The following is a 14,516-nucleotide window of genomic DNA, read 5'->3' as shown; positions in this document are numbered from 1 at the left end:
ATAGCTTGAGGCCAGGAGTTCAAGACCCGCCTGGGCAACATAGTGAGATCCCATCACTACAACAATTTTTAAAAAAATATTATCCGGGCATGGTGGCATGTGTCGGTAGTCCTAGCTACTCAGAAGGCTGAGAGGGAGGATCACTTGAGCCCAGAAGGTCAAGGCTGCAGTGAGCTGTGACTGTGCCACTGCACTCTAGCCTGGACGACAGAGCAAGACCCTGTTAAGAAAAAAAAAATTGAAATACTGTGAGAATTACCAAAATGTGACAGACACAAAGCAAGCACATGATGTTTATAAAAATCGAAGGTTTGTGTTAATCCTGTGTTGAGCAAGCCTATTGGTGCCATTCTTAGTATCTGCGAAGCACAATAAAGTGAAACTCAATAAAACAAGGTATACCTGCATGCTATTTCTCCTTATCCACAGTTTCGCTTTCTATGATTTCACTTACTTAAAATCAACAGTGGTCCAAAAATATGAGATGGAAAATTCCAGAAGTAAACAATTCATAGATTTTAAATTGCATGCCATTCTGAGCAACATGATGAAATGTAGCACTGTCCCACCTCGTCCAGCCTGGGATGTGAATGATCTCTTTGTCTGGTGTATCAGTGCTATGTGCATAACCTGCCTGATAGTCACTTCATAGCCATCCTGGCTATCAGATCCATTGTAGCGTTAAAGCAATACTGTTGTGTTCCCGTAACCCTTACTGTACTTTGTAATGGCCACAAAGTGCAAAAGTAGTGATGCTGTCATGTTGTTATACTTGTTCTATTTTATTACTAGTTATTGTTCAGCTCTTACTGTGCCTCATTTACAAATTCAATGTTATCATAGGTTTGTATGTATAGGAAAAACATCGTTATATGTAGGGTCTGGTACTATCCATGGTTTCAGGCATATAGTGGGGGTCTTGGAACTATTCTCTGTGGATAAAGGGGACTAGTGTATGGTATTTTGTAGTGGTGGTATCCAGGTCATCCTTGGTAAGGGAAATCCATGCTTATAGGCCATCCTAGGCACCACAGCCCCATTGTTGATGAGCCCATTGAGCAAGCATTCGAGTAGCTGGGGAAAGAGGCTAACCCTATGGTGCTCAGGTGATAAAGTAAGAGCTTCATCTCTAGTGAAAGTGTTTTGATAAACATTCACATAAAACCCCAAATTTCAGATATACTAGTCTCATTCTAAGAATTTCATCTACATGCTTTTCCCTAATATTTCTTCTCATCAACTCTTGTTTTTTCCAAGTCCTGGCCATGTCGCCACATATTTACCCCTGCCCGTGATTATGCCTCAGGCCATCTCTCCTATTAGGAAAAGTGGGAAAATTATTGTACTTGAAGATTTTTATGCTCGGAGGCCTTTTCTTCTCCACTGTTCCTCAAGACTACATCTGCATGGAGCTGTAGTGCCACAGCTGTCCACATCTGGATTCAGAGCAATCTATAAATCTTTCTCATGTTTTTTTCTTTTTAGTCAGTGAGGAACTCCCCACATCTAGGCAAACGGGAGCTGAGTCAGCTATTCACGTGCTTATTTGTGCATTTCGGCATCCCAAGACCAGTTCTGTACTTACACTTCATGACAGAGTTCATTTGAGCACTTCCAACTTCCTGGTGTTAGAGATAAGACTAACACTCAGTTATAAAAGGCAACCCAGGTTTCATGGTTACTTGGTGTTTGGGGGTCAGAAGTTCAATTTCTGCCAATACCTAAGCCATGAGCTGTTTCTCAAGAGAACTGTTACTTGCCCAAGAGTACTTGCATTTGCTTCAAAACTGTAGAGGCATCTGCTGATATTCCCCATCAGAATTTCCAGTCACAGAGCTTCCTCATCTGCCACAGACATATCAAGCACCTTTAGATCTGTTAGGCCATAAGAGCCAGATCTCAGCCCTGTTTGCATCACCTGGACCATCTAGATGGGTTCTTCACCCTGGACTTCATTCTGGCTGACTTTGAGGTCCCTCTGCATATTTGGAGAAGCACATCCAAATTATTTGTGGTACATGTTTCCAAAATCCAAAGTGTGTCATGAAAAGGCATATCCCTTTCTTGTGGAAGGAAGTATAAAAAGCAGGAACTTGTCTTTTACTCTCAACAGTATATCATGTACCCCACAACTCATGGGACTTGTTTATGGGACTTGTCTCTCTTACCTTTTTTCTTTTCTTTTTTTTTTTGGTAGGGACAAGGTCTTGCTATGTTGCCCAGCCTGGTCTTGAACTCCTTGCCTCAATCAATCCTCCCAAAGTGTGGGGATTACAGGTGTGAGCCAGCAGGCTTGGACTTGTCGCCTTTATCTTTTGTTTTTGAGATAGAGTCTTGGTCTGTGGTCCAGGCTGGAGTACAGTGGCGTGATCTCAGCTCAATGCAACCCCTGCCTCCCAAGCTCAAGCAATTCTTGTGCCTCAGCCTCCTGAGTTGCTGGGATTACAGGCGTGTACCACCATGCCTGGCTAATTTTTGTATTTTTAGTAGAGACGGGATTTTGCCATGTTGGCCAGGCTGGCCTCAAACTCCTGACCTCAAGCAATCCACCTGCCTCACCCTCCCAAACTGCTGGGATTACAGGTGTGAGCCACGACGCTTGGACTTGTCTCCTTTATCTTACTAATATATCTGCAGTATTGGCTACCTCCTGCCCTCCAGGTCATGTATCATCAATATAGTGGACCAGCATGATGTTCTATGAGATGATGATTAAAACAAACTCCATGACAGCAGGATCATAGAGTGGATGTGGTCCTGAAGCAAGAAGGGAGGTGCACTACAGTATTCCCCAGGTGAAAGCAAACGGCCTCTGATCCTTTCTGCCTGTTGAGTTTCTTGCCCAGGGCCACAGAGAATGTAGTGAAACAAGACTTGAGCCTCAGTCAGTCTGATAGCAAAGCTCATGTTCTTTGCTCTGCAGATATCAGAGTGTTGAGGGATGGTGGTGAAACCTCCCACATCATGTGTACCTTTTGAGTTGTGCTGTTTTCTGTACAGCGTAATATATTTAAGTGTCTGGAATTCAAAACTCATTCAGGTTGGAATAGCAGTTTGTTAAAGGTTTACATGTTAGTGGTATGGGGAGGAGGGAATAATTTGCTAATGAATGGCTGCTTATCAGATGCTGGGGGCGGTATGGATTTGCTTCTTTGATGAGACTACATTGCAGGGGGAGATAGCAACTATTGATTAATCTCATAATATTCTATCAGTCCCCAAAACTCATCAGTCTTCTGAACAGTTCAACCAAATAACTTAAATTGAGTTATTCTAGGTGTTGCAGGTTCCCTGGAAAGGAAACTTTGAGATGAAGGTTAGCATGCAGGAAGTTTACTGGGAAGTGTTCTGGGATCAACAGCTGTGGTGTTTCTGTCACTGATGTAGTTCTCAATGCCATGGTGAATGGAGTATCTTATGGGTCCTATCTCAGGGAGAATGAGTGGTTCACATCTGATCAATTAACTCCAGTATTCCCCTTTCTCTAAGTCTTTAGATTTATTTCTATACATTATGATAAAGGATTTCTTGCATCTCAACTTCATTTAATGCATTCATGTCAATAATTGAATATGACCTAGAGTTATGCTTACACTTCCTTGGTCTAACATTCTCAGAATTCATTTTTTCTATACATATTCTTAGGGTATTGCTTATATAAGTTAGCAAAATTCTGCAGTTATTTTTCTGTGTAACCCTTCCTCTCCTGAGTTTGACTTTCATATTGCTCTCTAGAACTTGGTAGGATCTAAATCTGTCTAGAAACAATGTGTTTGTTGAGATGAAGCATGATAAGAACTGGTTTATGCTTGCAACGTAAACACCTCAGTAAAAGTAATATAGCTGGGCATGGTGTTGCATGCCTGTAGTACCAGCTACTCAGGAGGCTGATGGGGAGGATCATTTGAGCCCAGCACTTCGAGCTCAACATAGCAAGATCCCATCTCTAAAATAAAAAAAAGAGAATATAGAAATCATAGACCTAAATGTAAAATGCAAAACTATAAAACTCGTAGAAGATAATTAACATAGGAAAAAACCTAATTAACCTTACATATGGCTATGACTTTTTGGATAAACACCGGTGGTATGATCCATGAAATAAATCATTGAAAAGTTGGACTTCATTAAAATTAAAAACTTCTGCTCTGTGAAAGACAATGTCCAGAGAATGAGAAGAGAAGCCACACACTGGGAGAAAATATTTACAAAAGATAGATCCAATAAATGATTGTTATCCAGAATATATAAAGAACACTTAGAACTCAACAATAAGAAAATAATCAGATTTAAAAATGGGCAAAAGATCTGAACGGACACCTTTCCCGAGAAGATAAATGGATGAGAAAAAAGCATACGAAAAACATGTTCAACATCATATGTCATTAGAAAATGCAAATTAAAACAGTAAGATACTACTACACACTTACTAGAATGGTCAAAATCCAGAACACTGACAATATCAAATCTGACAAGGATATGGAACATCAGGAACTCTTATTCATTGCTGATAGAAATCCAAATGGTGCGGCCACTTGGGAAGACAGTTGTTTGACAGTTTCTTACAAAACGAAACATACTCTTACTGTACAACCCAGCAGTGGTACTCATTGGTATTCACCCAAATGAGGCTGAGGTGGGAGGATTGGTTGAGCCTGGGAAGTTGAAACTGCAGTGAGCTGTGATGGTGCCACTGCACTCTAGCCTGGGTGACAGAGTGAGAACCTGTCTCAAAAGGTTAAAAAACAAACAAAAAGCAAAAATAAAGAAAATACTGTGGCCGGGTGTGGTGGCTCACGCCTGTAATCCCAGCACTTTGGGAGGCTGAAGTGGGCAGATCATGAGGTCAGGAGTTTGAGACCATCCTGGCCAACATAGTGAAACCCCTTCTCTACTAAAAAAATTAGCTGGGCATGGTGATGCGTGCCTATAATGCCAGCTACTTGGGAGGCTGAGACAGGAGAATCACTTGAACCTGGGAGGCGGAGGTTGCAGTGAGCTGAGATCATGCCATTGCACTCCAGCCTGGGCAATAGAGTGAGACTCCAACTCAGAAAAAAAAAAAAAAGAAAAAGAAAAAAGAAAATACTGTGGGGTTTATAACATGTAATAAAAGTAAAATGGATGAAAACAATGGCATAAAGGATGGGAGTAAGGATTAGAAGCATAGTGTTTTAAAATTATTATACTTAAGAACGGTATATATACAAATAGTATACCATTAAATGTATATTATTTGCCAGAAAAATGTGATAAATTAATGATTGATATTGTATACAAACCACATTTAAAAAGATACAAACCTATAAAAGCCAATAGGGGAGATAATGTGGAATCATTTAAAAAATACTTTATTAATACAAAAAAAGGACAGAAGAAAAGGAGAAAGGAACAACAAAATGATAGCAAATAGCAAGACTGTAGATTTAACTCTATCAACAATTACATTAAATACAAATGGTCTAAATATCCCAATTAAAGAACAGAGATTGTCATATTGGATAAAAATATAAGATCTAACTACAGACTGTCTACCAGTAACCCATATTAAATATGAAGACACAGATTGATTAAAAGTAAAAGGATAAAAAAAGATAAACCATGCTAATAGTAGTCAAAAGAAAGTCAGATTGGCCATATCAATAGCAGATAAAGAGGAATTCAGAACAAGGAAGCCTATAAAGAGACACATTACATAATGATAAAGAAGGTGTAATAATCCTAAATGTGGATTTACCTTTAAAACAGCTTCAAAATACATGAAACAAAAACGGATAGAACTAAACAGAGAAACAGACAAACCCCTAATTACAGTTGGAGACTTCAACAGTCCTTTCTCAGAAATTGATAGGACAAGTAGAGAGAAAATCAGTAAGGATACAGAATACCTAAACTATGCTATCAACCAACTCAATCCATTTGACAACACTACATCTAACAACTTTTAAACCATAAAGTTCCAATTGCACTTACTCCATGCTGATTCCATCACAATTTCATTCTATCAAAGGTCAACTTGGCCCTCTTTTCAATCACAATTGCCTCTACCCAAGTCTAGACCTCATTGTCACACAGCTGGGTTGTTTACTACTATGTATAGTTTTTCCATATGGCCCACTTACATCTAATCTATTCCAAATCACTTTACAAACTGCTATTGAATTGAATTCAAGACCAGTCATGACTCCTTTATACAAAAAGGGTAAAGTCAAAATTCCTAAGCCTTTCATTAAAGCCCTCTGGAGGGCCCATGTGCAGGCATGAGCACACACATGCACACACACACGCACACACACACAACCCCCACTACTTTCCTCTACATGCACCAAGATATTTCCTCATTATCCCTTAAACCTCACAAATTCATTCCCATTTCCAAACCTTTGCTCATCTCTCCCTATACCTGGAATGCCCTAGCCTGTCATCCTTATTTAAACTCCAACCTTTAGGACTCAACACAAGCCTCTTTGCCGTGCTGTGAAAATTCCTGTGACAGGTGTCTACATCACTCACTTTTTTTTTTTTTTTTTTGAGACGGAGTCTCACTCTGTTGCCCAGGCTGGAGTGCAGTGGTGCGATCTCTGCTCACTGCAACCTACGCCTCCCAGTTCAAGCAATTCTCCTGCCTCAACCTCCTGAGTAGCTGGGATTATAGGCGCAGACCCCCACACCTGGCTAATTTTTTGTATTTTAGTAGAGATGGGGTTTCACCATGTTGCCCAGGCTGGTCTCCAACTCCTGAGCTCAGGCAATCCTCCCGCCTTGGCCTCCCAAAGTGATGGGATTACAGGTGCGAGCCACCTTGCCCAGCGTAGATTTTATAACACAGTATCTTGTATTGTTGTTTGTGGGTTGTATTTCCATGCCAGTTCCACAAGTTGATATAATGGTAGAGTCTACTTTGGTTTGAACCCCAGTTTTGCCACTACTAGCTATTCAGTCTAAAGAAAATTGCTTACTCTTTTTGAGCCGTTCTGTATCTGTGGAATGGGTCGATAATACCTGTCTTACAGTATTCTGAGGAGTAAATGAAGCATCTGGGTAAAAATCTCTAACTTTGCCAAGCACATAACAAATACTCAATAAAAATAAGTTCCTTTCTTCTGTGTTCTCCCACATGTAGGTAGGTGAAATCATGTCATAAATGTTTGCTTAGCTATATCCTGCCTCATTCCAAGCAATATACTTAATAATGAGAGACATTCCGTAATATTAGAAATGATAATAGTTTTATATATTGAGCCCCTAATACTCAGCTTCCTGAAGGAGTTAGCCTACATCAGGTGAACGTGATGGGCAGCAGGGTCAGAAAAACCTGAATTCAAATCCCAGCTCTGCTACTGACAGCTGTGTAAACTTTCTCAAGTTGCTTAACCTATCTGAGCTTCCTCATCTGAGTCTCCTCATCTGAAAGGAAGGGTTCCTGTGAAGATCAACTAAGATAATGCATGTAAGCATTTGGCATGCTGCCTAGTACATAGCAATGCTCAATTAGTATTCATTTTCTTTTTTTTTTTTTTTTTTGAGATGGAGTCTCTCACTCTGTCACCTAGGCTGGAGTGCAGTGGCGCAATCTCAGCTCACTGCAACCTCCGCCTCCCAGGTTCAAGAGATTCTCCTGCCTCAGCCTTCCAAGTAGGTGTGACTACAGGTGCCCACCACCATGCTTGGCTAATTTTTGCATTTTTAGTAGAGAAGGGGTTTCACCATGTTGGCCAGGTCAGTTTCAAACTCCTGACCTCAGGTGATCTGCCCGCCTTGGCCTCCCAAAGGCTGGGATTACAGATGTGAGCCACTGCGCCTGCCAGTATTCATTTTAAGTAAGTATTAATGCTCATAAAAGTTAGCTTTTTTTATTTCTGCCAATACTTATTATTAATATCATTATTACTTTTGCCTTGGGAACCACTATCAAAATTATGTCAGGCTGTTAGGATGGAGAGCTCTTGAGGAATCTCAGAGAAGCCTGAGATGTACATACGGAAAAATAATCACAGCTGTTCTATAAATGTATCCATTCGGTCCTTTGTCAAGAAAATGACACCTTAACTAGGATTATATACGGTTTGATTGTTACCATAGGGACATGGAGAGCGTTTTAAAATATATTGTACTTAATTTAATCTTTAATATTATTTTTCTGCTTTGCAGTTTCTGTAACCTAACAGCTATGTTTGCAATAGAGACATTTGGACTGATTCCCAGGTAAGGAGCAGGGCCTAACTGGACTTTAATTAGGGAATTTCTAAGACACAGGTGGCAGCTAAGAAGGAAAAGCACCTCTCCCCCGTGTCTCCCAGAAGCTGCCTGTGCACTCACTTTTCAGGGTCCCCAGCTTAAATCTTATTATGAAAAGTATTATTATACAGTATATAATGCAAACGAATCCTTAAAAAAAAAAAACAAAAAAAAAAACTTGTATGAAGTGTTCACTGCAAAGTCAATGGTTTTAATAAGTCTATATTTAGATTTTTGGGGGGTTATCTATGAAATCTGTCTTCCCAAATGATAGAAACTTGCTGTTTCCCTGAAGCCCTGGTACTTCTGCCCCCTATATGACATCCTAAAAATTGTTATGTGTGTATAGTGTGTATACAGGGGCACAGCAGGAAGGAATTCCTGAGAACTGTTACTGCAGCAAAGGTCCCTTTTCGTGCCATCCCACTCAACAGCCACTGTCTTCCTATCAAACATGTCTCAGCTCCTCCTACTTGGCAGATGCCAGAATGCAGTGGTAGGCATTGGGAGGTGACAGTGGCTGTGCCCTCTGCTCTAAGCCTGGGTCAGCTTTCAACCACAGACCCTCATTCTGATGCATTTAGGAAACAGTAAAGGGATTTCCCTGGACTCAGCTCCAGTTCCCTTGGAGGGCAGAATGAAAAGTCCTAATACTAAAGTTAGGACCCCAAATGACTTTGCTACTCCGTTTTGGGCCTGGTGTTTGGAATTTGGCTGTTTGGGTTTTGTTTTATGGTTTGTTTTTTTTTTGGTGGGGGGGAGGGGAATGTTAAATAAGGGCATAAAAAAACAATTAAGTTACTCATGGCCCTACTGTAAATATGACTGACTCCTGGAGTTTTTGTATTAATGTAATGTTAATAGTGTGAATAATCTGCAAATGAAGTCAAGAGTTGTTTCTACATAACTTTGGGAAAAATACACAAACTTTTCCTAGTGACTTTTCTTCCTCATGGGGTTGGTATGTTTGATTTAGGTGAATAGTAAGGTCATTGGGTTGGTATGTTTGATTTAGGTGAATATTAAGGTATATACCCACCCAAGTACCCACCAACCAAAGAAGGAGTCAAGTGAGTTAGCCGGGAGAAAGAGCAAAGGAGGAGGATCTCACCCACCTGCCCCGCTCTCACCTGCCAGCAGCTACAGTCCAGCAGCCAGGGCATATGAGCACAGCATACAGGATAGTCTATTTGGTTAGTGACTGTAGGTTAGCCTCCGTTAACACCTGAGCCCTGAAGGGTAGCAGAGGCAGACAAGGGCTGGCTAGTGGTTGATATTTTCTTAATAATGGAGCCCTTTTCTTGAGCAGCGACTGGAGATGAGTTTGTAGAAGGCAGAGAGCTCGGCACTTCCTTGCTCCTAGCCCAGCACTCAACCCCACCACTTTCCCAGTGTCTCCATTCTGCTCTCTGGAATTGCCATCCTTTAACCAGCAGACTCACCCAGATCTTCAACCATCTTCTGAGCCCTCCCTCTCTCTCCTTCGGGGAAACCAGGCTCTCCCCCGAGGACACTGTTCCACCTTCTGGCCGCTCAAGTGGTGCTCTTTTCTTTCACCTCCCATGTACCTCAGGGGGCCCTATTACCAATTCCAGATATTATTTATCCTCGTTCTTGTAACAAACCCAAAAAAATCAACACAAAACATACCCGATCCTTTGAGGCTCATGGCGTCTGCTGCAGCCCCAGCTGTCTGTCCTCATCACCATGTCTTCCCCACAGTCTGCTGCATTCATTCTCAACTTTGGCCCCGTCACACTGTTTTCCTCTCCACGTCAAGCCCCACCATCAGTGTTCACATCCAGCATCCAAAATCGTGGCCTTACCACATCCTTGGTGACCTCCCTCTACTGTACTTCAGCCGTCCACTCCCATGGTTACACCTTCCACAGTCATTACTTGTAACTTCTCTGCTTCCTAAAGCATCAATCCAGACATCCCATTCTCTGATCACGACCTCCTGTCCTTCCAGCTTGTTAATTCCACGACACCCACCGCAACCCCCCTTCACCCTTACTGGAACCTCCACCTCTACTTTCAATCTCTCTTTTTTTACTTTGCATTTCCTTACATTTCAAAGTCTATTATTTCAACAACACTTACCAGTACACCCTCACCCCTCTGGGATTTGTTCCTCCCTCTGGCAAATCCCCAACTACCTACTTTTTCTGTGACTACACCTGAGCAGCATTCTCTATAACAGCGATTTCAGATTGTATCTAATTAGTTTCCTCCTCAAACCTGCTTTCCTTAATCATCATCAGATGAGCTTGTTTCCACCCTCACAAAGAAATTAGAAACCATCAGACAGGAACACCCTCTATTCCAGATTGCAAACATAAAAACCTAGTAACTTCTATAACCAACCTCTCCTCTTTCCATCCTGTTACAACAAAGGAAATATTATTCCTCCTTTTTAAATATAATTCTTCCACCTATGCTTTGCACACTCTCTGTTCCTCTCCACTTACTGAGGAAACTTTCAAGTCAATTATTCCTTCTCTCTTCTGTATATTCAACTTTCCCTCTCAACTAGATCCTTCTAATAGGTTTTTAGTAACCCTCAAGTTTCTCCATTGCAGGACACAACTTCTCAAAAGTATTGTCTACACTCACAGTCTCCATTTCCCTGTGTCCAGCCCTCTTTCTCCAATCCATCCAGTCAGGTTTCTATCTCTTCACTCTGCCGATTAGTTCTCATTACAATAGCTTTGGCCTTCATGGAGCTAACAGATATTTTTCAGTCCTCATCTTATTAGATCTTTCTTCAGTGTTGACTCTACCTTTGGCTGTTGTATCACACTGTGGGTTTTCCCAAACTTCTGTAGCCACTGCCTCTCTCTCCCTAGTAAAGAAATCCTCACCCTCCTTTAGCAGCCTTTAAATGTTGGCCTCCCATGAGGCTCAATCCTGTCCTGAGCTTCTCACTCTGGCAAGCTCATCCACAATCATGACTTGAGTTAGCATCTATATACACATGACTCCCAAATAATATCTCTAGAACAGTCCAGAGCCATACATCCTACGGTCTACTTAACTTCTTCTCTTAGATGTCTCAAAGACTAGTCAAACTAGACATGTCCAAAAGTGAACTCATGATCTTATCACACGCTCCCCTATCCCATTATTTAATCTACCTTAAAACTGATCCATTAGGGCAATTACATATAGCCATATGGAAGGAAGATAACCTTTATTCCTTCATATTTCTCAAACCCCACATCTTAATAATCACCAAGACTGATCTAATCTAACTTCTAAGTGTATATTAGATATATCCACTTCTCTCCATTTCTTCGGCCATTAATTATGTTAAGACTCTCATTATAGCTTACCTGGATTATTCAAATACTTCATAACTGCTTTTTCTACCTTCACACTCATGCTTTGTTTTCATCCATTCTTCACACTCCAGAATCATCCCTGTAAAATGTCAATCCTATATCATCCCTCTGAAGCTCTCTCCTGCCTTAGGCTAAAATCCACTCTCTAGTTTGACTTAAGCAGTTTTTCTCATCTGGCCCTGCCCACCTGTCAATCCTCATCTCCAGCCACTCCCCCTGGCACCTGAGGTGCTGTCATACTGAAGGAGCTGCAGTTCCAGAATGTCTAGGAGTGGTCCTGAGGTGTTACCGTGTTTCCATGCCTTCTCATACCCTTCTCCCTTTGTCTGAAACACTGTTCCCACCTTGGTCTATTCCTCCACTCTTAGGCATTTTTATCTAGCTAACTCCTACTCCCAGTCATACTCATAGCAAGCTAACTCCTGCCCAGGCTCAGTTCAGATATCCCCTCCACTGGAAGGCCTTCCATGATGTGCGGCTCCCACAAAACTTCATTTTCAGCCAGGCGCAGTGGCTCATGTCTGTAACCCCTTTTGGCACTTTGGGAGGCCAAGGCAGGCAAATCACTTGAGGTCAGGAGTTCGAGACCAGTCTGGCCAACATGGTGAAACCCCGTCTCTACTAAAAATACAAAAATTAGCTGGGTGTGGTGGTGCCCTCCTGTAATCCCAGCTGCTTGGGAGGCTGAAGCAGGAGAATGGTTTGAACCCAGGAGCCAGGGCTTCCAGTGAGCCATTGCACTCCAGGCTGGGTGACAGAGCGAGACTCCATCTCAAAAAAAAAAAAAACCAACTTCATTTCCTCCTCCCATTGCATCATTGCATTGATCACCTTGTCTATTTTTCTCCCTGGTCAGCCTCAGACACTAAAAGGTAAACATTGTGAGGGTAGACAATGTGTCTTATTCACCTTTGCTCTCAGTCAATGGCATAGTAGCTAGCTATTCAAAAATTGTTTAAATAAATTAACAGCCAAAGTGTGAACAATGACTTCTAATGCCTTTTTTTTTTTTTTTCTGATTTCAGTCCAAGTGTCTACCTGGTAGCTTCTTTCCTCTTCGTCCTGATGCTGCTCTTCTTCACTATTCTTGTTTTGAGCTACTTCCGGTACATGAGGATTTACAGACGATATATTTATGAACCACTTCACAAACCTCAAAGAAAGCATAAGAAGAATTAGGAAAACTGAAATTTTGTTTATTACGGATATATGCTTATAGAGAAACAGTGTGTTATATCGTTATATTGAGAGTGTGTGTTTGACCAAGAAATACTAAATATAAGCTCATAGTAGGCATCACCAAATTCAAGATCTGAAAAATATTCTTGAACTATCTCCAAAATAGAAATGTTTTCATATATATTGTTATTAAATTAATCCTTTATGTGTTTGCTTTCATTTTAAAGGTACTCTGTGACTCCCACATGGCATGAAAAAATGAACTAAATTTGACTGTTACAATCCTTGGTAAGAATGAAAGTGAATTTTTGAAAATATATCTATGTGTCAAGTATCATTTTGCATGAAACTTTTCACATGAAACCTTATATGACTGTAGTTAATTTATATATAAAGGATTTAATAAAGGTGTGTGGATTTAAATAACCTGCCCTAAACAGATTTTTTCTACTGGTAAATTCACAGATGAAATGTAAAATATATTAAAAATGAGCAGCTGATGTTCTAAATTTTATTTCATTTTATTTTATTTTATTTGAGACAGGGTCTTGCTGTGTTGCCCAGGCTGGTCTTGAACTCCTGGGCTCAAGTGATCCTCCAGCCTTTCATGAGATTACAGGCATGAGCCTGTAAAATTTGGAGCTGCCCCTAAATTTTAATTCTAAGTTTTAAATTTTGACTTTGATGCTCAAAATAAGCTTCTTAATTTGTCCAAATATTACCACAGCCTTCTAAATAATTAGTATTTGGATGTATCAGTCCGGGTTCAACCAGAGAAGCAGAACCAGAGGGAGGGGTGGGTGGGTGAGTGTGCGTGGGTGCATGTGTGTGTTGTGTGCGCGTGCGTGCGCTTACTCTCCTCTAAAGAGATTTGTTTTAAAAGAATTGGATTGTGTGATTGTGGAGGCTGGCTAAACAAGTCTGAAATCCACAGTGCAGGCAATCAAGAATGGAAGATCACAAGCAAGATGAAATTCCACGGGCATTGATCAAAGCTGTTGTCCACAAAGAATTTCTCATTTTACCAAAATCAAGAATATGACAGAGATACCTGCTGTTCATCGCTGTTTTGAAAGTTCTGACATCACAGGAGAAAAATAAAATAAACAGTACAAATGCTGGGAAAAAAGAGACAAAATCCTCTCTTTAAATAATATTATGTGCTAAGAAAGTCCAAAATTCACAACAAGTTTTACCAGAATAAGAGAATTTGATGGCTCTATACTAGACAAATATTTACAAATCAATACTTTCTCTATAACAGTTACAATCTGTTAGCAATAGAAATTATTCATTGCAGTGACAAATTATATAAATTTAATATGAGAAGAACATGACCTATATGAAGAAAACTTTAAAATATTTAATGAAAGAGGTGAAACAAGATCTGAAACTAGATAGGGGGAGAAAAGACAAACTACCCAATAGAAAATGAGCAAAGTTGCAGTCATCTCACAAAACAGCATATCCAAACAGCCAATAAACATATTTAAAACAACTATTTTTTTAGTGTTTATTATATGCCAGCAACTTTTCTAATAACCAAACCTCCTCAATAACCCTATGAAACAAGAACTATTATTATCCCATTATAGAGATGATGAGGAAACTGGCACATAGAGGGTAAATAAATCTACTAAGCTCATATCATTGGTAAGTGATGAAACTGGAATTCAAACTCAGGCAGACTGGCTTCAAAATCAGGTAATTATCCGCTAAGGAAGCTCCACCTTGGCTGGCAGTCGGAAAGATACA

General features: G+C 40.5%; 1 protein-coding gene across 6 annotated transcripts in view; it reads left to right on the top strand.

Annotated features, from left to right (window-relative positions):
* The window catches only part of CATSPERE (catsper channel auxiliary subunit epsilon), a 184,622-nt gene extending 170,370 nt beyond the window's left edge, over nt 1-14,252 (top strand). For 3 of the 6 annotated variants that reach the window (XM_054478812.1, XM_054478806.2, XM_063667145.1), the window contains 2 exons: nt 8,152-8,205; nt 12,608-13,187. In XM_054478812.1, the coding sequence (XP_054334787.1) occupies nt 8,152-8,205; nt 12,608-12,761 (208 nt within the window). In that variant the 3' untranslated portion in view covers nt 12,762-13,187. Of the gene's footprint in view, nt 1-8,151; nt 8,206-12,607; nt 13,188-13,695 lie in introns of those variants that run through there. The other 3 variants (XR_008501161.2, XM_054478825.2, XM_054478821.2) reach the window with 2 other exon arrangements.
* The last annotated feature ends 264 nt before the right edge of the window (nt 14,253-14,516 follow it).

The sequence above is a fragment of the Pongo pygmaeus genome, chromosome 1, assembly GCF_028885625.2.
Source record: "Pongo pygmaeus isolate AG05252 chromosome 1, NHGRI_mPonPyg2-v2.0_pri, whole genome shotgun sequence".
NCBI classification, from domain to species: domain Eukaryota; kingdom Metazoa; phylum Chordata; class Mammalia; order Primates; family Hominidae; genus Pongo; species Pongo pygmaeus.
Note: the sequence above shows the minus strand (reverse complement) of the source record. Positions and strands in the feature narration are given on the sequence as shown.